Raw genomic sequence first — 23,112 nt, 5'->3', positions numbered from 1 at the left:
GTCTAACTCATTATGTTTCAGATGTTTTAATGTTTTACATTTAAAACAATGTGCGAGCCAATTCCATTTCACTTGCATGGTGACTGTAATGTGAAAATCCTTTATTGTTAGAAATGTGCTAATAATGACAATGAAGCTGTGTGTGGTCACTGATGCAAATATGATGATGCGTTACTTGAGTTCCGAATTAAATAACTTATTTTACAGCTTAAGGCACCTCACTTGCTGCAAATAACCATCAAGGAGTGATGGACCAGTTGTGAATTATCAATTCAGAATAATAAACATACTGATTCAGAAACTGGATCATTTTGCTTTGATTTGATTTATGTATCATCACATGTATCTTGTTACAAAAATATAGTGAAAAGTGTTGTATAGACATTTGATGAAGTATGCAAGTTGCAATTATAGGAAAAAAGACAGATTATGATAGAAGCTAAAGAAAAAAGTTTTAATCAAGGTTTAATAATTAAAATGAAACTGATTCATAATTGGATATTGGACTGCAGTTCTAAGCATAAAGACATCACAGAGGCAGAGAGATGGTAGTTGAATCGACCTGGGTGCTATCCATGTAATCTGGAGCCCAGTGTGATGTCTTCAAATGACGTCAAACAGGCCACCATTTAGATGGAAGACAGGCAGCAAGAATAGATTTTTAAGAGGGGTGTTCTAGAGACAATGAAATTGTTTTGGAAGATACATCATGACTGGAGATTCTCGAGCTTTGATTAAATAGAAAGATGTGTAATCAGGAAAGTACAGTCCTACTCAGCTGGGCACCGAGAGAAAAAACAACAAACACAAGATGTTCATAGCAGGCTCAAAGAGAATGCTTCAAATTTGTTAGACATGTAAAAAAATCATGACGAATGATTCTCTATGGGCAGAGAACCATGATGAGCATGCAGGGAAGGCTTGTAGGGATGCAAAATACCAGAAGTGTAATGATAGCAACAAGGTCGGCCAGGTGGACCTCATAAAATAATGAGTTCCCTGATTGGGGCTGGTGTAGAGTCAGCAATGTACAACATGGAAGTAGACCCTTCAGTCCAACCTGTCCATGTCGACGAGATATCGTAACCTAATCTAGTCCCATTTGCCAGCACTTAGCCCATACCCCTCTAAACCCTATGTTTTCATATACCCATACAGATGCCTTTTAAATGTTGTAATTGTACCAGCCTCCACCACTTCCTCTGGCAGCTCATTCCAAACACGCACCACCCTCTGTGTGAAGACGTTGCCCCTTAGGTCCCTTTTAAATTTTTCCACTCTCACCCTAAACCTATGCCCTCGAGTTCCTGATTGCTGTGATCTAGATCCTTGAAATGTATCAGGAATAGTAAGGGTCCCAATACTGATCCATGAGGAACTTGACAATTAATCTTCTTCCACTCTGAAAAATATTCATTAACTATGACTCTCTGATTCCTATCTCTCAGCCGATTTTGTAACCATATTGCTCCTGTCCCTTTTATTCAAAGACATATAACTTTCCTTACAAGCATGTTACGCAGCACTGTATTGAGTACTCTTTAAATATACATAGACACCACATCAATTGAGCTGCTGACTCAATAACCCTTTTTGTTACCTCTTCAAAGAAACTCCAGCAAGTTAGTTAGATCCAATTTTCCAAATCAATCCATGTTTTTCAATTTGACAATTAACTCTGTCCCAAATAATTGTTTGGGAAGCAAATCACCAAAATTAAACTGGTATATAATTCATGAATGTGATGTAATGTTTGCAATTCTCCTGCCCTCTGGCATGACCCTTGAATCTAGAGTTGAAACTTTATTGCTGGAACAGCACAGCAGGTCAGGCAGCATCCAGGGAACAGGAGATTCGACGTTTCGGGCACAGGCCCTTCTTCAGGAATGAAGAAGGGCCTGTGCCCGAAACGTCGAATCTCCTGTTCCCTGGATGCTGCCTGACCTGCTGTGCTGTTCCAGCAATAAAGTTTCAACTTTGATCTCCAGCATCTGCAGACCTCACTTTCTCCTTGAATCTAGAGAAACTTTAGAGATAATCATCAGTGTCAATCACCTGCAATTTCCACTCTCACTTCCTTCAAAATCCGTGGATGCATTTTATCCAGTCCAACTGTCTCCTAAATTTTAGTACCTAAAGCTTATCCAATAATTCCTCTTTGTCAACTTTACACCCTCCTAGTGACTGAGTTTCCTCCTCTGTCACAAGACTAGACTGACCTGGGCAGCATCTGCTTTGTCGGTAAAGTCAAATGCAAAGTATCTACTGAACCATTAGCTATACATCTTGTCTCTGTTTTTTTGGTCCCTAATTAGCCATATAGTTCCTCTTATCACCTTTCTCACTTAATGTGCCGACAGACAACCTTGGAATTTCCTTTTATGTTAGCTGCCAGTCTTTTTGATAATCCTTCTATTTAAAGGTCCAGGATTCATTCAAGAAGAGGTATGAGGATGGATGCCTGCTTCTGTTCATTAAGTAAGACAGAGATCACTGACCAAGCATGTGGATGAGGGTAGAGCAGTGGATGTAGTGTACATGGATTTTAGTAAGGCATTTGATAAGGTTCCCCATGGTAGGCTTATGCGGAATGTCAGGAGGCATGAGATAGAGGGACATTTGGCCAGTTGGATAGAAAACTGGCTAACCGGTCGAAGTCAGAGAGTGGTGGTAGATGGTAAATATTCAGCCTGGAGCCCAGTTACAAGTGGAGTTCCGTAGGGATCAGTTCTGGGTCCTCTGCTGTTTGTAATTTTTATTAATGACTTGGAAGAGGGAGTCGAAGGGTGGGTCAGTAAATTTGCAGATGATACGAAGATTGGTGGAGTTGTGGATAGTGAGGAGGGCTGTTGTCGGCTGCAAAGGGACTTAGATATGATGCAGAGCTGGGCTGAGGAGTGGCAGATGGAGTTCAACCCTGTCAAGTGTGAGGTTGTCCATTTTGGAAGGACAAATAAGAATGCAGAATACAGGGTTAACGGTAGGGTTCTTAGTAAGGTGGAGGAGCAGAGGGATCTTGGGGTCTATGTTCATAGATCTTTGAAAGTTGCCACTCAGGTGGATAGAGCTTGTAAGAAGGCCTATGGTGTATTAGCGTTCATTAGCAGAGGGATTGAATTCAAGAGTCGTGAAGTGATGTTGCAGCTGTACAGGACCTTGGTTAGGCCACATTTGGAGTACTGTGTGCAGTTCTGGTCGCCTCACTTTAGGAAAGATGTGGAAGCTTTGGAGAGGGTGCAGAGAAGATTTACCAGGATGTTGCCTGGAATGGAGAATAGGTTGTATGAGGATAGGTTGAGAGTGCTAGGCCTTTTCTCATTGGAACGGCGAAGGATGAGGGGTGACTTGATAGAGGAATAGATAGAGTAGACAGTCAGAAACTTTTTCCCCGGGTACAACAGAGTGTTACAAGGGGACATAAATTTAAGGTGAAGGGTGGAAGGTATAGGGGGGATGTCAGGAGTAGGTTCTTTACCCAGAGAGTGGTGGGGGCATGGAATGTGCTGCCTGTGGGAGTGGCAGAGTCAGAATCATTGGCGACCTTTAAGCGGCAATTGGATAGGTACATGGATAGGTGCTTAAGCTAGGACAAATGTTCGGCACAACATCGTGGGCCGAAGGGCCTGTTCTGTGCTGTATTGTTCTATGTTCTATATTCTATGACACTCTCACTCTTAAAAACATATGCTTGTGCGGCTTTGAATATCCCTTGTTTAGAAGTTACAGAACTAACTGAATTGATTCACTTTGCCACAACTCAGTCTCCACTACAGAAACTCTTCCCCAAGATCACAGGAAGATAGAAGAGATTTTTCATTTCTATCAGAAGAGGGGCTAAAACTAAGAGTAGAAGACACTAAGAATGAAGCTAACCAGCCACAAGTGATCATTCTAGACCATAGTCTTCTTCAGGAAGGATTGGCAGAAAATGAAGCTGATAATCTGGTGGAAGAAGATGCAAAAGCTGCAACTATAACTTAAAGAAGCAGTTGTTGAAAAGGATCTAATTGCATTTGTTCATTCATAAATGAAAACAGCAATGTTTCAGACTTTTCTACAGGAAACAAGGTGGCTGCAATACCTGAGAAGTCTCAAAAAAGAATCTTCAATCAAACATCAAGGAGGTTTAGATCTTCAACTTTCACAATAGCAAGCAAAGAACATCAAAATAAAATTGAAAACATTGTTTAATTGGTTTGCATGTGTTTTCTTCTTAAATTTATTTTATCACTAGATCGAGGTATACACACACAAGATAAAGTAGTGTTGAGTACTTATAATTTCTGTTATTGATACATTATATGTTTGATTAATAGACTTCTGAGAAGTTAATTGTTGTAATTTGTTGCAGCAGCTCTTTTTGAGAAAATTATGAATTGCTGTGGATAAGCATTTCCACACATTTCATTGTTCTATTGAGTTTTTTGGTTCTCTACAGTGTGTCAACTGATTGAATATAAACAATTCTTGCCAACATTTTCTGTCCCATAGTATTCCTAGTTTTCACTCACCTGATTTGATTCCTTCTGAGCCAAGATTTTTTTCATTACTTTCCTTATGTTATTCGTGACTATCAGAGTTACTCTTGCCCCTTTCCATTCTGTCCGTTTCTGCAAAACTTTGTGTACCTGAAATATTTATTTTCCAAGTACGGTCACATTGTAACCAGGCCACCCGAAGGGTGATTAGATCAAAACAATTTATCTCTAGTGCTGCAGCTAGTCTATTTATCTCATATCTATCAGAAAACTTTGTGGTTTTAGAGCTAGAGCAACTCATTTTAGTTCTTTTTTAGTACTTCAATATGCATGGAGCTTTTTCATTCATGCACCACTACTCAAACATCTTGGATGGAATCTTATTAGGGCCTGAATGATGAGCTATGGAGAGAAATGTGACAGAATTGCATGAGAATGCCAATGAATTCTATCTCAACATCAGGAGCAACCCACTGCATTGTTTCAGTGAGTCCAGGGCATCAGTAGGGATACTCACAAGGCAGCACTGAGTTACCTATTAAAAAGGACATTAGTAACTGCACATTCCATGTCATTATTATGCAGCTTCCTATCCTACTATCTACCACAAGCAGACTAATCATTGAGAATGCTTAACATGGAAGTCAGAGTGAGTCCCTGCTGATTTCGGCTCACCACTGGCTTCAAAGAGCTTCCATGTTGGTCATTGTGTTGCAGCATCTCTAGGTATAATCCATGGGCACCAGTCACATGCATTCTTCATCCATGGGCATTGCATCTAATCATTTCCAATTCCTCTGGATCCTTGTGGCACCTCTCAATTCACTTGCAGGTTGTTTCGGAGGTTGAGACTTGCATTTCAGGCCACATTAGCAGCAAGCATTGAAAGGCTGCTTCAAGGATATTTAGCTTCAGTGACAGACACCCAGCTCACTGGGAGGACCAGGCTCAGGGTTACTGCATTGATCTCCTGGTACTCACTCACTTAGCACCCAGTTGCATGCTGGCAGCATGTTCTGTCATGACATGCCTGCTGGCACATTTGTGCTCTAGCCAAAACCTGCTGTCTTGGCATATTCTTGTGCACAGCCATGTAAACAGGTTATGTGCCATTCTTGTCAGTAGACATCTGTCTGGGGTAGGTGGGAGAGGAGCATCTTGCTACACAGCACACTGAGACAACAATCTTACTGCATATTCCAGCTGCCTGGACAGAAAACTACACTGCAAAAATATTCAAACAAATGGCCATGCGAGAAAGTATGTGGGAGCTAGTTTTCAGTCCGGACAAGGGAAAGAAACCCTATCCTTCAGAGGGTACCATCAGTCACAAGGAAGTCCACACACAGTGCAGGGACTTGGCCATGGTCAGTCCTGTACTTGGGCTGGTCATAGTCAGAGGGAATGTCCAATTACAGTCAGGGGAGTTCACAATGGAGAATTCTGCAGGGCCAGCACAGACAGTCAGGGAATCACTTATTAGGAGAAATGCTGAAGATCAGAGTTGAGAGCGTGGTGCTGGAAAAGCACAGCTGGTCAGGCAGCATCAGAGGATCAAGAGAATTGATGTTTCAGGCAAGAGTCCTTCATTCCTGATGAAGGTCTCTTGCTTGAACATCAATTCTCCTGCTCCTCAGATGCAGCCTGACCTGCTGTGCTTTTCCAGCACCACACTCTCAAGTGAATCACTTATTGTCCTTCAAGGACTAAGTGCTTAGGATTCTGGGCAGTCATATCTAGAACAGGTTCATTGTAATTAATCAGAAGTCTGGACCTGGGGTATGTGTGTTGAACATATGAAGGATGCAAGGGCAGAATATATGGGCAAAGTAATTTCATTGTTGAGAGGCAGGGTAGCCAAGGCTGGGGGTGACAACAGAGGCCTGTACTGAGTTAGGGTCAAGAACAGTGATAAGAAGAAAGTCAAGGTACAAGAGGGCTACCTGGAATTGCATCAGAGGGCATGGTATTCTATGGGGACGTCAGGTTACTTGCAGTGACCAACATCATAGTCTCCACAGGAGGCCATTACTAAGGTTCTGATGAAGACTCACCAGACTCGAAACATTAACTCTGCTTTCTCTCTCTGCCAGAATTGCTGAGTTTCTCCAGCAACATCTGTTTTTGTTTCAGACCTCCAACATACACCAACCTTTGTAAGGTGTAAGTTGAGGTTCAGAGAGCAAGGAGGAAATTTGGAGGCAAAGTTTAATGTGATGGGTCTCCACACAGGCTGGGTTGAAATGGTAAAAGAGCATGTGGAGGTTTTAGGGTGTACCTGCCGACCAGGAGGGGCATAATGCTGATGGGGTCCACCACAAATTGTATTTTCTGCCATCATCTACTGCTCATGAGATGCTAACTGCAGCTGGAAAATGGCTGGAACAATGCCCAGCGAGCCAGTGTCAGTTCAATGGGCTCTACATCACCTGGATTAAGACATTGAAGAGACAAACACATGAAGTATGCATTTGTAAAGCTGCAGCTACATTTAATTTTTAAGCATTAAATTGTCTATTTGCAATGCATGCAGAGTGAACATGCTTTGGATTGTTCAAATGTAGGTCAAAGTCAACTTGCACTGTGTCATTGGTGGTTGCAAATTGAACATTGGCATGTCAATAGTGCATAAGTTAGAAATAGCAACCTGAATAGAGGCAAAAGCCTGCCCAAAGGACACATAATATGCAACAATTGTAAGGGTTCTGTGAAAGGTGGAGATGATTGCTTGATTGTCTATGATGTAGGTGTCATGTTGGACGCTACTAAATACGTTTCCTGGTTGGTGTGGATCTACGATGGGTGGGAGTTACCACTCAATCCCTTTTTGATGTACTGTGTTGCTTACTGAGCTGACATGACATCTTCACCAAGTTGCTGCACATGCTCAGGCTCACGCTCAGAATGGCTGATGGCGATGTGGTGCTTGTTATCCAACTACTGCAATGTCTCACTGTACAGAGCAGTATCTGCAGCCCTCATCTGCAGGATATGCTACTACTGACTGTTCTCAGAGCTAGGAACCTGTTTGCCCCTAATGTTCTGAATGTATGTGGAGTCAGAGTCATGTACCCAGTCACTGGTGGGATGTTAGTCGCTGGTCTAAGAGGATCTCAGCTGATGGCAAAGCTAGGAGCAGCAGCAACTTACTACAGTGGCTGAGTGGCTCTCAGGGGTGACAGACATTGCAACTGCAGGGCCCCTCAGGATGGTCAGCATCAGAGAAGGACCAGAGCTTCTCCCCTACCAACTCCATTTTCTGGGGATGAGCAGTACAGAGTTTTGATGCAGGCAGAATGATGCTGACTGTTAGAGTCAAACCAGAGAGCAGCAGAGGTTGGAGACCATCCTCTTCTAATGGCTGTGAAGGTGAGTGCTGCCTTGAACTTCTTTGTGATTGGCTCCTTCCAGAGAGTGAAGCATGACCTGTGCACCACAACTGCACCAGGGCAGTGACTGATACACCAGGGCACGGTCACACTGGCTCACTTTCCATCCCCCACAACACGGTCAGTGCTGGAACCCAGGCAGTAGGAGTCAGCAACACAGCTACTCTCCCACAGGGGCTTTCATCTGCCCACATGTGGCACTGGGAGGACAGTATAACAATGCTGTGGAATTCTTCAAAAGGAAAGGTTCCATTTGATTAATGTTGTGTGATCTGTGATCACCAGGACAACATCCTGGAAATGTGTGCCCGCTACCCTGACAGCTGTCATGATTCCTACATCCTGGATTCCTCTTGTATACCTGATGCATCTGATAGTCCTAAAGCCTTACAAGCCTGGTTACATAGGCATAAGGGCTACCCACGGAAACCATGTTTAATGACATCATTGCACAACCCCCTGACTGACATGCAGCACAGATATAATGCTGTCTATAGGGTCATGGTGAAGCAGACAATAAGGCTGCTAAAGATGCATTTCCAATGATTGAACCGACTTAGGGGCAGGGGAGGGAGGTGGCTTTGGTTCAGGGTTGGGGGGGGGGGCTCCAGTATAGACCAAATAGAGTCTGCTACATCATCCTTGTGTGCTGTGCTCTTTACAAGTGGCAACAAGACAATGTGGTAAATGCAGAGGAACTGGAGGAATGGGAGTTGCCTTCTGATATGGAAGGACAAGGACATTGGTGAGGAAGAAGCTATCCTTTTGCAAGACAGAGGGGAGTTACATTACATGTTACAAGCCAGACACAACCTGACTGACAGCAGTTCTGGTAGATGAGAGCTGGGTGCAGCAGGACTATCAAATAATTATTTGTCATTTAGTCTCTATCAAGGGGAAGAAATGCAGCTTCTATTCAATTTGTTTGTGTTTGCTTTTATAAATAAAAGCTCATCTTTGCATCTATTTGATTGCTTGCCTGTTTTTAATGTTCCTCCATTGGACAATAATAAGATGTGGTCTCCATTAGGCATTTGTGACAGAGTAGCGATGACTTAGACAGGATGTAGCTGAGGACAGGTAAACTGTGTGGCCTGGTAGTGCGAATGGGTGTGTGCATGCAAGGGAGTTCCAGCAGTGCAGCTCTGTGTCTGTTATACCACTATGTCACCAGTGAGGGTCAATGCCAGATTGAAAACTCTTGTCTTGGTGATACCATTCTTTTAAAGATGGTACAGGCTTCAGGGAAACTGGACTGGTGGGTGGTGAGTTCTTCTGGTACCAACAGATAGTAGCATGGGGCTCAAGTTGAGTGAGGGGGTACCATAAGTGTTGGACAAGTAGTTAATGAGGCAAATTTGGTGTGAAATAGCAGGGGATTTCACTACACCTCAAAGAGAGAACCCCTCTGTGAAACTCAATGACACTTAGCCAAAATAAAATAAGGTTCAATGTTCTGTCTCTGTCCAGTCTGCCAGCTGCACACGTGTTCTCCAAATATGATTGTCCAGGATTGAATCCAGTCCACAAACTCCCAAATGTTGCAATAATAGCCACAACATGACTGCCTAATGTTATTAGTAGGTTTTGATAATCTACTAAATTAGTACATTAGTCAACAAAATAATCAAAATTTAAGGTGCTCCATCTTTGGGACAAAAGAAGACAAGTCATCAGATACTGAAGATACAACGAACAGAACCAAACGCAGCACTGAGAATGTAAAACAGTAAAGGGAACAGGAACAGGCCCTGCAGCACACTATGCCTATACCGACCATGATTCCTTTCTGAACTAATTCTTCAAAGTTTGTGCAAAGATTTGTAGCTCGGGTGCTCGTTGTTGTGGTTCTGTTCGCCGAGCTGGAAGGTTTTATTGCAAACGTTTCGTCTCCTGGCTAGGCAACATCATCAGTGCTTGGGAGCCTCCTGCGAAGCGCTTCTTTGATGTTTCCTCCGGTGTTTATAGTGGTCTGTCCCTGCTGCTTCCGGTTGTCAGTTTCAGCTGTCCGCTGTAGTGGTTGGTATATTGGGTCCAGGTCGATGTGTTTGTTGATGGAGTTTGTGGATGAATGCCATGCCTCTAGGAATTCCCTGGCTGTTCTCTGTCTGGCTTGCCCTATGATAGTAGTGTTGTCCCAGTCGAATTCATGTTGCTTGTTGTCTGCGTGTGTGGCTACTAAGGATAGCTGGTCGTGTCGTTTCGTGGCTAGTTGATGTTCATGTATGCGGATTGTTAGCCGTCTTCCTGTTTGTCCTATATAGTGTTTTGTGCGGTCCTTGCATGGTATTTTGTACACTACATTAGTTTTGCTCATGTTGGGTATCGGGTCCTTCGTTCTGGTGAGTTGTTGTCTGAGTGTGGCTGTTGGTTTGTGTGCCGTTATGAGTCCTAGGGGTCGCAGTAGTCTGGCTGTCAGTTCCGAGATGCTCCTGATGTATGGTAGTGTGGCTAGTCCTTTTGGTTGTGGTATGTCCTCGTTCCGTGGTCTTTCTCTTAGGCATCTGTTGGTGAAGTTGCGCGGGTATCCGTTTTTGGCAAATACCTTGTATAGGTGTTCCTCTTCTTCTTTTTGCAGTTCTGGTGTACTGCAGTGTGTTGTGGCCCTTTTGAATAGTGTCCTGATGCAGCTTCGTTTGTGTGTGTTGGGGTGGTTACTTTCATAGTTTAGGACTTGGTCTGTGTGTGTGGCTTTCCTGTATACCCTTGTAGTGAATTCTCCGTTCGGTGTTCTCTGTACCATCACGTCTAGGAATGGGAGTTGGCTATCCTTTTCTTCTTCTCTCGTGAATCGGATTCCTGTGAGTATGGCGTTGATGATCCGGTGTGTTTTTTCTATTTCCATGTTTTTAATGATTACAAACGTGTCATCGACATATCTGACCCAGAGTTTGGGTTGAATTTGTGGTAGGACTGAACTAATTCTATCTGCCTGCACATGGTCTGTATCCCTCTATTCACTGCATGTTCATGTAAATGCCTTTTAAACTTTGCTGTCACGTCTGCTTCTGCCACCTGGAGAGCATTGCCAATCAAAGAGACTTCAGGGTACATTTCATAGTTCCTTGAAAGTAGAGTCACAGGTTGACAGGGTAGTGATGAAGATGTTTGGTATGCTTGCCTTTATTGGTCAGTGCATTGAGTATAGAAGTTGAGAGGCCATGTTGTCGCTATATAAGACATCGGTTAGGGGCACTTTGCATTCAATTCTGGTCTCCCTGCTATAGGAAAGATGTTGTGAAAATTGAAAGTGTTCAGATGTTGCCAGGGTTATAGAGTTTGAGCTTTAGGGAGAGGCTAAATAGGCTGGGGTTATTTTCCCTGGAATGTCAGAGCTGAGGGGTGATCTTATAGAGTGTCATGAATAGGATGAATAGCCAAGGATTTTTTCCCAAGGTAGGGGAGTCCAGAATTAGAGGGCATAGGTTTAAGGTGAGAGGGACAAGATTTAAAAGGGATCTAAAGGTCATCTTTTTCATGCAGAGGGTGGTGCGTGTATGGAATGAGCTGCCAGACAAAGTGGTGGAGACTGGTACAATTACAACATTTAAAAGACATCTGGATGGGTATATGAATAGGAAGGGTTTGGAGGGATATGGACCAAATGCTGGCAAATGGGACAAGATCATTTTCGGATATCTGGTTGGTATGGACAAGTTGGACGTAAGAGTCTGTTTGTGTGCTGTATAACACAATGACTCTGTGACTCCCCTGGCAGTAGAGAGGAGGTAATAGACCGACAACTCTCTAGTATAAAAAAACTTTCCTCGCACATCTCCTTTAAACCTTCCTCCTCAGTATCCGCTCAGCCCCTCATCCTCTGACATTCTGACATAAACCTCCTTCCCTCACTTGCACCAAGTTTTATACTTTAGCTCTTGGCTCTTGAGAGACTTCCTTTCTGAATTACTTTATGCATTTGTTCTATACACACCAACTCGGCTGACTCTCCTTGGCTCTGTAACCCTTAACATCTTTGTCTGACATAAATTTACCAGACTCTGTGGAATTTTCAATCTATCCATCGCATCCATCAACATCCATTGATGCAAATCCTCCAATTTTCCAATATCTTTTCAGGAGAAAGTGCTTCCCAATAACACTCCTGTGAAGTATTATTCTCCGTACAGTTGCACGCTATTAATGCCTTCAAAATTGGAAATAACTGTGAGAAGTGATGTGGAGAAACGTAGAGAGATCAATGAAGAGATGCAGGGGAGATGAGACTTCTTTTGTCTTTACAAACTATATGTGCAATAGGATGGATATTCCTTTTAGTTATTGCTATTTGAATGCTCTGGGTCTGTGTAAAGAGAAAAGTGTATTGTGTAGTTATGATTTCTGAGGTATGCAATGTTCTTCAGCCTCCCACCATTGCATTGTTCCAGGATGACTTAAACAATGATCTATTAATAAATGTACTGCACGCATTCCTGCTTTTGTACTTGAAGGGCACTTACTGGTACAGATCTGACTCAAAAATCAATTCATTTGAACGAAGTGCAGTTTTTGAATATCTGTCTGTCATTCTTCTCCTGTATTCTAGTTAGTGTTTTGCTTTTTAACCTGCTCGAATTTAACTTGTAAGCTAGATGGATACCAATATTTATTTTCTCCCCAGGTTTTCACATTACAGCATCTCATCAGCTGTACCGATGCCCATCTCAATTTATGCGTTTTCGCTATTTGTTTCCATGCCTCTAGTTCAAAAACAACAAATTTGATAGAAAGGCATTGAGACACAAAAGGTTTGGAAAATTGACCACACCTGAATCTCAGTTACAGCTCAGTTGCAAGTAATCTTAAATCTGAGTTGGGGGTTGTAAGTTCAATGGTGCAGAGACTTGAACCTATAATCCAGACTGACACCTCAGCATCTTAATGAGGAGATTCTTCACTATCAGATGTGCTGTCTTTGAGTTGAAACAATCTCACCAAGATACATCAAATTTCGCTGATGAGAAATGAGAGGATTATCCATTCATGTAGAACATAGAAGGTTACAACGCAGTACAGGCCCTTCAGCCCTTGATGTTGTGATGACCTGTGAAATTAATCTGACGCCGATCTAACCTACATCGTTCCATTATTGTTCAATGCCCATTTAAATGCCCTTAATGTCGGTGGGTCTACTATTGTTGCAGGCAGGCCATTCCACTACTCTCTGAGTAAAGAAACTACCCCTGATCTCTGTCCTAAATCTATCACCCCTCAATTTAAAGCTATGTCTCCTCAAGTTAGCCTTCACCATCCGAGGAAAAAGGCTCTCACTGTCCATCCTATCTAGCCCTCTGATTATCTAATTCGTCTCAATTAAGTCACCTCTCAACCTTCTTCTCTCCAGTGAAAACAACCTCAGTTTCTTCAGCCTTTCTTTGTAAGACCTTCTTTCCATACCAAGCAACACCCTAATAAATCTCGTCTGAACCCTTTCCAAAGCTTCCACATCCTTCCTATAATGCAGTGAACAGAACTGCACACAATACTCCAGGTGCAACCTTACCAGTGATTTGTATAGCTGAAGCATAACCTCGTGGCTCAAAACTCAATCACCCAACTAATAAACGCCAACACACCATATGCCATCTTAACAACCCTCTCAAACTGGGTGGCAACCTGTGTGGCAATTCAAAAGTTGGATGTGTAGTGGACAGCAAAGATGGTTACCTTAGATTAGAATAGGATCTTGATCAAATGGGCCAATGGGATGAGAAGTGGCAGATGGAGTTTAATTTAGATAAATGTGAAGTGTTGCATTTTGGGAAAGTAAATCTTAGCAGGACTTATACACTTAATGGGAGTGTTGCTGAACAAAGAGACCTTGGAGTGCAGGTTCATAGCTCCTTGACAGTGGAGTCACAAGTAGATAGGATAGTGAAGAAGGCATTTGGTATGCTTTCCTTTATTGGTCAGGGTATTGAGTACAGGAGTTGGGAGGTCATGTTGCGGCTGTATAGGACATTGGTTAGGTCACTTTTAGAATATTACGTGCAATTCTGTTCTCCTTCCTATCGGAAGGATGTTGAGAGACGTGAAAGGGTTCACAAAAGAATTACAAGGATGTTGCTAGGGTTGGAGGATTTGAGGTATAGGGAGAGGCTGAACAGGCTGGGGCTGTTTTCCTTGGAGCATCGGAGGCTGAGGGGTGACCTCATAGAGATTTACAAAATCATGAGGGTCATAGATAGGGTAATTGACAAGATCTTTTCCCTGGGGTGGGGAACTCCAGAACTAGAGGGCATAGGTTTAGGGTGAGAGGGGAAAGAAATAAAAGAGACCTAAGGGGCAAATTTTTCACGCAGAGGGTGGTGCGTGTATGGAATGAGCTGCCAGAGGAAGTGGTGGACACTCGTGCAATTGCAATATTTATAAGGCACCAGGATGGGTATATGAATAGGAAGGGTTTAGAGGGATATGGGCCGGTTGCAGACAGGTGGGTCTAGATTGGGTTTGGATATCTATTAGGCATGGATATGAAGGGTGTGTTTCCATGCTGTACATCTCTATGACTCTATGACAGTTATCTCTTAACCATTACTACTAAAAATACACAGTTATCTTTATGTCGCTGTCGAAAGATAGTGATTTACTGGTCAATAGTGACCCCCCGCACTCCTATGAGTTACAGAGATTTGCACAACCTATAGCAGGCACTTTAAGGTAAAGGAGAAATTCCTTTGCCAGATTCACTCATTCTGGAGTCAAAGCACTCCGACTGCAGTGTCCTCTCCCCAGTCAATAAGCCAAGTATCAACATATTTGTGTGGGGGAATCTTGCTAGCCCAAAATGGCCCACTGTGAATAAAGATATCCACATATCTGATCTATCCAGAAGAGTTTTATTCTGTAAATAAATTAAGTTTATCGCACTACTTCAACTAAGGTGGCATGGTACCTCAGTAAGGGTGGCACAGTGACTCAGTGAAGGCAGCACAGTGGCTCAGTGGTTAGCACTACCGCCTCATAGCATCCAGGTTTGATTCCTGTCTTGGGCAACTCTCAGTGTGGAGTTTGTATTTCTCCCCGTGTCTATGTGGGTTTCCTTCGGTGCTCCAGTTTCCTCTCACAGTCCAAAGATGTGCAGGTTAGGTGAATTGGCCAAGCTAAATTGCCCATAGTGTTGGGTGCATTAGTCAGGGGTAAATGTAGGGGAATATGTCTGGATGGGTTACTCATCGGAGGATCGGTGTGGACTTGTTGGGCCAAATGGCCTGTTTCCACACTGTAGGTAATCTAATCTAATCTAGAGGTAGGTGAATATAACTTTAATTACTACAGGGACTGTTAGGTATACACTGACCACAGGTCTGTTTTCTACAAGATCTTTCTTCACTCTAAGTTCCTGTGACATGTTTTGAATAAGAGTTGATATGACACTCTATAACCTTTGGATGGCTTTCCTGATGGCCTTTGGATTTCTTTCTTGAACTATACAGTCTTTGACCTCTTGAATTTCTCTCACGGAGCACTCCAGAGATGTTAAGTCTATTCATTAAAGTTATTGGTTTGGTCCTTGTTATAGCAGTATCTTGGAGCTTTGTATATTGTTTTTTTCTTAGTGACGCTTTCAATGGACTATGATATACCATAGCTTCAACCTGTATCAATTAAATTTGGTTCTCATTATACCTTTAGAGTTGTGCTGAAGTAAATGGAATTATTATTTCAACTTCTTGAGTATTTTCGCTTTTTCCATTTACCTCAATTCTTGAGTTTTTTGTTGAATCTACCTCTTTCATTTTTTTTTGTTACTTGGAGTTTCATTCTTGTTTGATGATAATGTTTATTGCTCTTGGAGATTCTATTTTGAAATACATAGGTCAGATATTTTCGTTGAACTTGTCCTTTCTTAGTCACATCAGCATCAAAAGTCAGACTTGAATTCTTATAAATAGTTCTTCACCATGCAGTGTGGTATCTGACTCAAATCAACCACAAACACTTCCATTCTTTGGCTACCACAACACTATCCTCTTGAATGATGTAGATAGTGCAATTGTTGCCTCTTTGTTCGATTATTTTTATTTTGAACTGTGCTGCAACTTGGATTCTGAACAATTTTTCAACTATATTAACAGTGGAAAACATTTCAGCCAAACCATTATAGTCACTCTGCTGTGTTCCAGATGTGGTTGGATTGGTCCACTACTGGGCTTTAAGCAAAACACATTTTATTCATACACCACAGTTAAAATATAAACAGAAAAAAAGAACTGGCATAACTTTAACTCTACTGAAATACTTAATAAAAGAATATATTATTAAATTAATAATCAATAACTGTTTAAATATAGCAGCATTGCAAGAACACATGCTTGGAAAAGGCAAATTTACCAAAACAGATGTCTCAAGTGGTACCTCCTGTCCAGGAGAAAGAAACACCAAAATAAACAAGTTAGCAAAAAAAGCCCTCAAATTTTTAGCTACAGCAGAGAGAGCTGTATCTATTAGTTGCAAACACCCCACTTCAACTTCAACAGAAAGCAGAACTAAAACCTGGGGCTACGTGAGTCTAACTCCACCCACTCATACTTCTTTTGTCTAATTTTTAAAAGAACACTCATGGCGCTCCAAACTGTTTACTCACTGCTTCGGAAGCAGGCATTCTATTTCCAGAGTATTAAAACCCTCTGCAAAAGAAACAACACGGAACAAATCCCTTTTCAAGGCATAATATTGTCACACACCCTGCAAGGTGTCCAAAAAGGTTTCCTGATGTGTAATGCTCAGAACTGGACATAATACTCCAATTGGGACATAACTAGTATCTTACACAGGTTCAGCATAACCCCCTTGTTCTTATACTCCAGGCCACTATTAACAAATGCTAGAACATTGTAGCTTTAAGTACTCTTTCCACCTGTCCTGCCTAATAACTAACGTACATACTCATTCAGGTCACTCAGCTCCAATGCATCCCTTAGAGTTTATATTATACAGTCTCTCTATGTTCTTTCCATCAAAATATATAACCTCATGTTTCTCCACATCGCACCTCATCTGCCACCTTTCTACCCCTTCCACCAATTTGTCAATGCCAATTAACATTATTCTCTGCTTCCTGTCTCCGCAACAATTTTGTGCCCTAGTTACTACTGTTCCACATATCCATGAACTATAGTTTTTCACAGAAGCAACACAGCATTGAATGCCTTTTGGAAGTCCATGTGTAGCAACAAACAGCATTACCTTTATCAATCATCCCTGTTAACTCCTCACAGAACTTCAGCAAGTTAGCTAGATGTGATTTTCCCTTAGGATATACATCCTGGCTACCCCTACATAAACCATATTTCTCCGTGAGACTATTAAACATTGTTTCAAGAACTTTCTACATCGCCACAGTTATCTGTAGCTGTTGACCTTTTCCTTACAATCTTTTTTTGAACAAAGGAATATATTTTCAATTCTTTAGGTCTCTAGAAGGACTGAAAGATTATGACCATTTCTCTGCAGTTTCCACTCTCACCTCTTTAAATATCTTTGGATGTATTTTACTTGGTCCTAGTGCATTTGGAGTATCAACAGCTAGTTCAAAACCTCTTCCTCATCAGTTCTGAACTCTCCTAGTGACTGAGATTCCTCCTCTGTAACCATGACCTGGGTAACATCTGCTTCCTTAATAGAGGCAGATGAAAAATATTAATTTAACATCTTAGCCATGCTTCCCTGTCTCCATGTGTAAATCCCCTTTTCAGTTCCTAATCAGCCCTGCACCTCCAGGTACTGTTTAAATGTGCATGGAAGACCTTGGGATTCACCATTATGTTAACTGTCAGTCTGGGTCTTTTTAATCATCTTTGCAACCTCCTCTGCTACCTTCAATGATTTGTGCAAGTTTTCATCCCCCATCTCCTTGTAACCTCATTTCCTTTAAAGTTGTGACCTTTACTTTATAATGTTTCGCTTCATTCTACATCACATTTCTTACTTCTCTGGTTTAAATTTCATCTGCCACTTACCTGTCCATTCTTAGAATGTTTAGCTCTGTCCTCCTAACAATCCGTCTGGGTTTCATAACATCCAGAATTTTGGTATTGTGTCCTATACATCCAGGTCTATGACATCAATGTACACAAAGAAGAACAGTAACCCTATTATCATCCCTTAGAAAACCTCACAATAAAAATAAAATCTAAAAAATCTAATAAGACCACAGTTTACCTTTCTAAAGTCCAAAAAAGCAACTGTCCTCTGTCATTCAGCAAACTTTACAAATTGTCACTGCCCCTTTTATTACACGGTCTTTAAATTTCCTGGTACATTTTGTTATCTGTCACAGTGGCATTACATCAAAACCTTTCGAAAAATCATGTACACAAATCTTCACATTACCCTTATCAGCTTTCTGTTAAAAGCTTTGTAAGATTGGTTAAGCATATTATCTTTGAACACTTTTTCCAGGTGCTGAATTGTGTGTTAGGTTTAGTTATTCAATCAGTAATTCTCAGAGTAACTGTGGATTATTGTCTGAAAAAGCTTTCGTCTGACTAAGAATAAATTGGTCTGTAGTTGCTGGCCTAATTATTATACCCTTTTGGAATGAAAATTTAATATCTGCGATTTTCCAGACCTCTACAACCACATCAAAGACTGGAAGATTGCTTTCTAAATGGAAGTCATTTTCTCTATGAAGATATTCCCTCCCTCAGAGAACAATAGTTAGCCTCATTATGGTCAAAATTGCAAACTCTGTGCTCCATAATTTCTGTCCTGCCTTGGATTTAACCATAAGACCAAAAGAAATAGGAACAGAAGTCGTCTGAATAGCCCCTTGAGCCTATTCTATCATTCAATAGGATCATGGCTGATCTGAAATTCCTCATATCCACTATTGTGCATTTTCCCCACAATTCTTGATTCCCCTACTGATCAAGACTTTATCTATCTCAGTTTTAATATACACAAGAACTCTGACCCAGCAGCTCTCTGTAGCAAAGGGTTCCAAATACTCTCAACTCTAAGAGAAGAAAATCCTCCTCATCTCAGACTTAAATTAGCACCCATTATTCTGAGACAATTCTGTCTTCTCTGAAACTCTCCCATGAGGAGAAACATCCTCTCATAAAATATTCTACGTAGTTAGGGTAACTTACCAAATTTAGGTGTGACCAGGCTTTCTGATACCTCATATCTATCAACTTTTAGTCCATCACGTGTCTAAACCGTTGCTACTGTTACAATTCATCTATGTCTCCTGCCTCTACATATAATCAACTTTTGGATTCTTGACTGGCTCCACCGTGCCTGTACTACTTTTTTACTATTTAAATGCCAAGAAAAGATTTCTGGATTCCCTTTTATGTTAACTGCCAGTGTCTTCCTTGACTTTCTCTTTATCTCATTTATTTCCTTTTAGATAATCCCTCTAAAGCTAGCTTTAAATCTCACTTCATTATCATACTGACATCTGTTTATTACACACTTAATCTATTTTATTTTGCTGTCTATATCTTTTGTCATTAGCGAATTATTTGCTCTTTAAAAGCATACCATTATTCTGTTGTGGTTTTGCCTGCTAACTTTTGATGATCAGGGTCTGATATGTTCTTAACCAGTTGAAATTGACTGTCTTCCAATTTCTATAGCTAACATATAACATAATTCCCTAAATGGTGCCCTATTGATTCTTGGTCCACTTCACCCAACTCATTCCTAATAATCAAACCCAATAGTTCTTCCTTCGTTGGTGGATCTGAAACTCTTCTCCTATCAGTTATAATTTTGCTGTTTCTTGTCTAGAAAGAATGATTTGTATCATAATGATAAGTTGAGGCCATTTCCCCATGCATGATCCCTCCTCACCTCCCCCCCAAATCCCACCCCTGCATCCCCTACCCACCACCACCACCATCATCATCTCTACATGGCTCTGTTTTTAGATTGACAAAGTGATATCTGATTTGCTACATACATGGCATCAATTCAGTTAACTATTATACTTCTGGAACTGAGCTGTGCAAACCTAACACTGTAGTAAATCATTTCTTTCAGTAACTTTTATATGTAATCTATTGATTAATAAAGAAGTGAAATATTTGCTCACATGCTTAAAATATTATGTCAGACGCGATAACAAATTCATTAACAAAATTGTTAAACCAAAGCTGTTGCCTTGATTGGAATTTGTTTGAATTCCTTTGTGCATATTGAAAGAAAGATTTTTCTCACAATGACAAATTAAGACACCTTGTCCTCTTCCCACCCACACAGCATTATCCCCTCTACCCACATTCTCTGAATGGCTTTGTTTCTAGATTGACGAAGTAATCATATTTAATATGTCACATAAATTATATCAATTCAGCATACTGGTTGTCCTAACTGCAGTTAGAGTAAATCGTTGATGTTGGTAATGGTTTTATTTAAAAATTATGATTTTATTTTTGGAAAAGTGAAGGTATAGCAAAATAATAAATTTGTACTGATTGATATTCTTTGAATAAGCAACCAAATTAAGACATTGACACATTTTGCCTAGCTACATGCAGTTTTCTATTGAGCTACATATTAAAATTATGCTGTAAATATCCAAGATAAGCTATTTTTGTGTATGTTTGCTATGAATATTGGGTTGTTTGATTATAAAAAAACTTCAAAAACATTTGAACAAACTAACATATTTCAGTAAATGTTTTTGTTCAGGAAACATTTCCATTCATGGATCATCAGAGAACAGAAATCATACAGGAGGAAATAATAATTAAACAGAGTGATATCAGAACAGATATCTGTGAAGGAATTGGCTCAAAGGTATGAAAATATATTAACCATTTATTTTCAATGCAGGTCAGGTCAAAAATTTTGCGAATGATTGTGGACGTGAGGAAGGTCACAGATTCACGTATAAGAGACTAGCAAGATACTATTAATGATTTATGCATGCTCTTATCGTATTGAACAAGTTCTTCCTGTACCTTAGTAATGTTCACCAGTTAAGTTCCAGATGGCTTGAATACAGGTAATATTATGGCTAGCAACAGGACATGACAAACACAAGTGATGCTTGAGAATGTTAGCAACAGTTATAAATAATTCATGGACATCTTCACTACAATCCATAACATTGTGCACTCATAGCATTTCTCATCATTTTGAAAAAAAAATTGAATATTTGATATAATGCAGTTTCCTATGGTCACAGAGTTCTTAGACTGTTATAAAAGTTGAAGTCCCTGTTTCCTGTAGACCTGGTATAAAACTCAATCCTTCAGTATTAATAAACATTATTGGTCTTATTTTGTTCTGCGGCTTCAGATAGAGTTCCCACAGGTTTTGTATTGCTAAAACTAAATCCTACAAAAGCTTCTTTTTTGTTTATGCCAGACATTTCTCTTCCTTCCTCAGTAAAATTTCTTTCAGAACCAAGTAATCCTTATAATGATGCCAGTGATAACAAACCCACAATAATGTTAGGAATTCCATGACTTCAGTCCAGTAATACTAAAATCTTATTTTTCCAAGTTAGGATTATGTGCAACTTGAAGAGTATCTTGTAAGTTAGAATATTCCCAAAATGTTGCTTTTCTTAACCTTATTGTTATCAGTAGTTGTGTGACTTGATAGTGCTATTGATATAAGTTTAACATTTTCTGACAATGTATTCTCGAGACATTAAATATTGAGGCTTCAGGACACTGGTGATAAAGTAGGCGCACATTAAATTCAGTAGCAGGGGTTCTGATCTAGTACATGGCACTGAATTCCATGAGTATTCATGGAATTCTGGTAGTGTGCAAGCAAACCATTCAGCCCATCTGGTCCTCACCAACCCTCTGAAGAGCATCCCACCCCCCTGACTATCACCCTGCATTTCCCATGGCTAACCCACCCTAATCTACACATCCCTGGACATTATCGGCAACTTAGCATGGCCAATCCACCTAAACTGTACTTCTCTGGACTGTGAGGGGAAACTGGAGCATTGGTAGGAAACCCACACAGACACTTGGAGAACGTGCTAACTCCACACAGTCGCCCAAAGGTGGAATCGAACCGAGGTCCCTGGCACTGTGAGGCAGCAACACTAACCACTGAGCAACCATGCCAAGTATTCTTACAGCTGCATTCATTCAGGATATTCCATAAAACTTCAGCCTTTCGTCAAACATACAGATTTATGAACAAGGAGCAGGATGGGCCATTCCACTCCTCAAGCTGCTCCACCATTGAATAGGATTGTGGCGGAGCTGATTATAACATGCACATTCCTGCCTTTTCCCAGCACCCTTTTATTCCCTTGCTTAACAAAAATCTGTCTTACTGCTGCCTTAAAAATATTTAAAGGATCCTGCTTTCACCATCTTTCATAAAGAAAGCTCCAAAAGACTCTTGACCCTTATTTTTAAGCAGTGACTACTAGTTCTGGATTTTCTACAAAAGGAAGATCCTCTTCACATTTACCCTGACAAAGTCCCTCAGGATGTTTCAGTGAGGTCACCTCTTACTCTTCAAAACTCCTATGGATACAAACTTATTCTATACAACCTTTTCAGATGTTAGTGCAGTTAATCTTCTCGGAACGTCCTTCAATATATTTATATTTCCATTTAAATTCAGTGACCAATACTGTGTGCAATACTCCAAATATGACCTCACCAATGCTCTAGATAACTGAAGCACAACTTTGCTATGTTCGTATTTGATTCTCCTCACAACGAATAATAACATTATTTAAGCTTTTCTAGCTACTTGCTGTGCTCTGCATACTAACCTTTTTCAATTCATGCACAAAATCCTCAACATTCTTCTACATCTCAGAGCACTCACCATTTAGATAAGATGCTTCTTTATTATTCTGCCTAACAAAATGGATAATTTTGCATTTTCCTATATCATACTCAATTAGTCACATCTTTCCCATCCACTTAGCTACCTAGCACTCTCTCCGCCCTTTGTCCAAGTCATTTATATAAATGGTAAACAATTCAGGTTCAAACACTGATCACTGTGGCACATAACTTGTTACATCTTACCAACCTGAAGAAGAACCAATTGTGTCTACACTCTGCTACACTGTTAGTCAATCTTCCATCCTTGCCAAAATACTATCCCTAAATCATGAGCTTTAATTTTCTCCAACAACCTTTCATGTGGCACCTTATTAAATAAACACTAGAAATTTAAGTACAATACATCTACTGGTTCCCCTTTATCTACAGTACATGTTATCTCCTCAAAGAACTCCAACAGATTAGTCACAAAATCCTGTTGACTCTATCCAAGTAGCTGAAAACAAGCTAAGT

General features: G+C 40.7%; 1 protein-coding gene across 3 annotated transcripts in view; it reads left to right on the top strand.

The window, feature by feature from the left end:
* slc14a2 (solute carrier family 14 member 2) overlaps positions 1–23,112 on the top strand; it is a 116,670-nt gene that overhangs the window by 39,654 nt on the left and 53,904 nt on the right. For all 3 annotated transcript variants that reach the window (XM_043686250.2, XM_043686191.2, XM_087989554.1), the window contains one exon: positions 20,513–20,620. In XM_043686250.2, the coding sequence (XP_043542185.2) occupies positions 20,513–20,620 (108 nt within the window). The remainder of the gene's footprint in view (positions 1–20,512; positions 20,621–23,112) is intronic.

The sequence above is a fragment of the Chiloscyllium plagiosum genome, unplaced genomic scaffold, assembly GCF_037043375.1.
Source record: "Chiloscyllium plagiosum isolate Xiang-an unplaced genomic scaffold, Cpla_swu_hap1 HiC_scaffold_1, whole genome shotgun sequence".
Taxonomy (NCBI): Eukaryota; Metazoa; Chordata; class Chondrichthyes; order Orectolobiformes; family Hemiscylliidae; genus Chiloscyllium; species Chiloscyllium plagiosum.
Note: the sequence above shows the minus strand (reverse complement) of the source record. Positions and strands in the feature narration are given on the sequence as shown.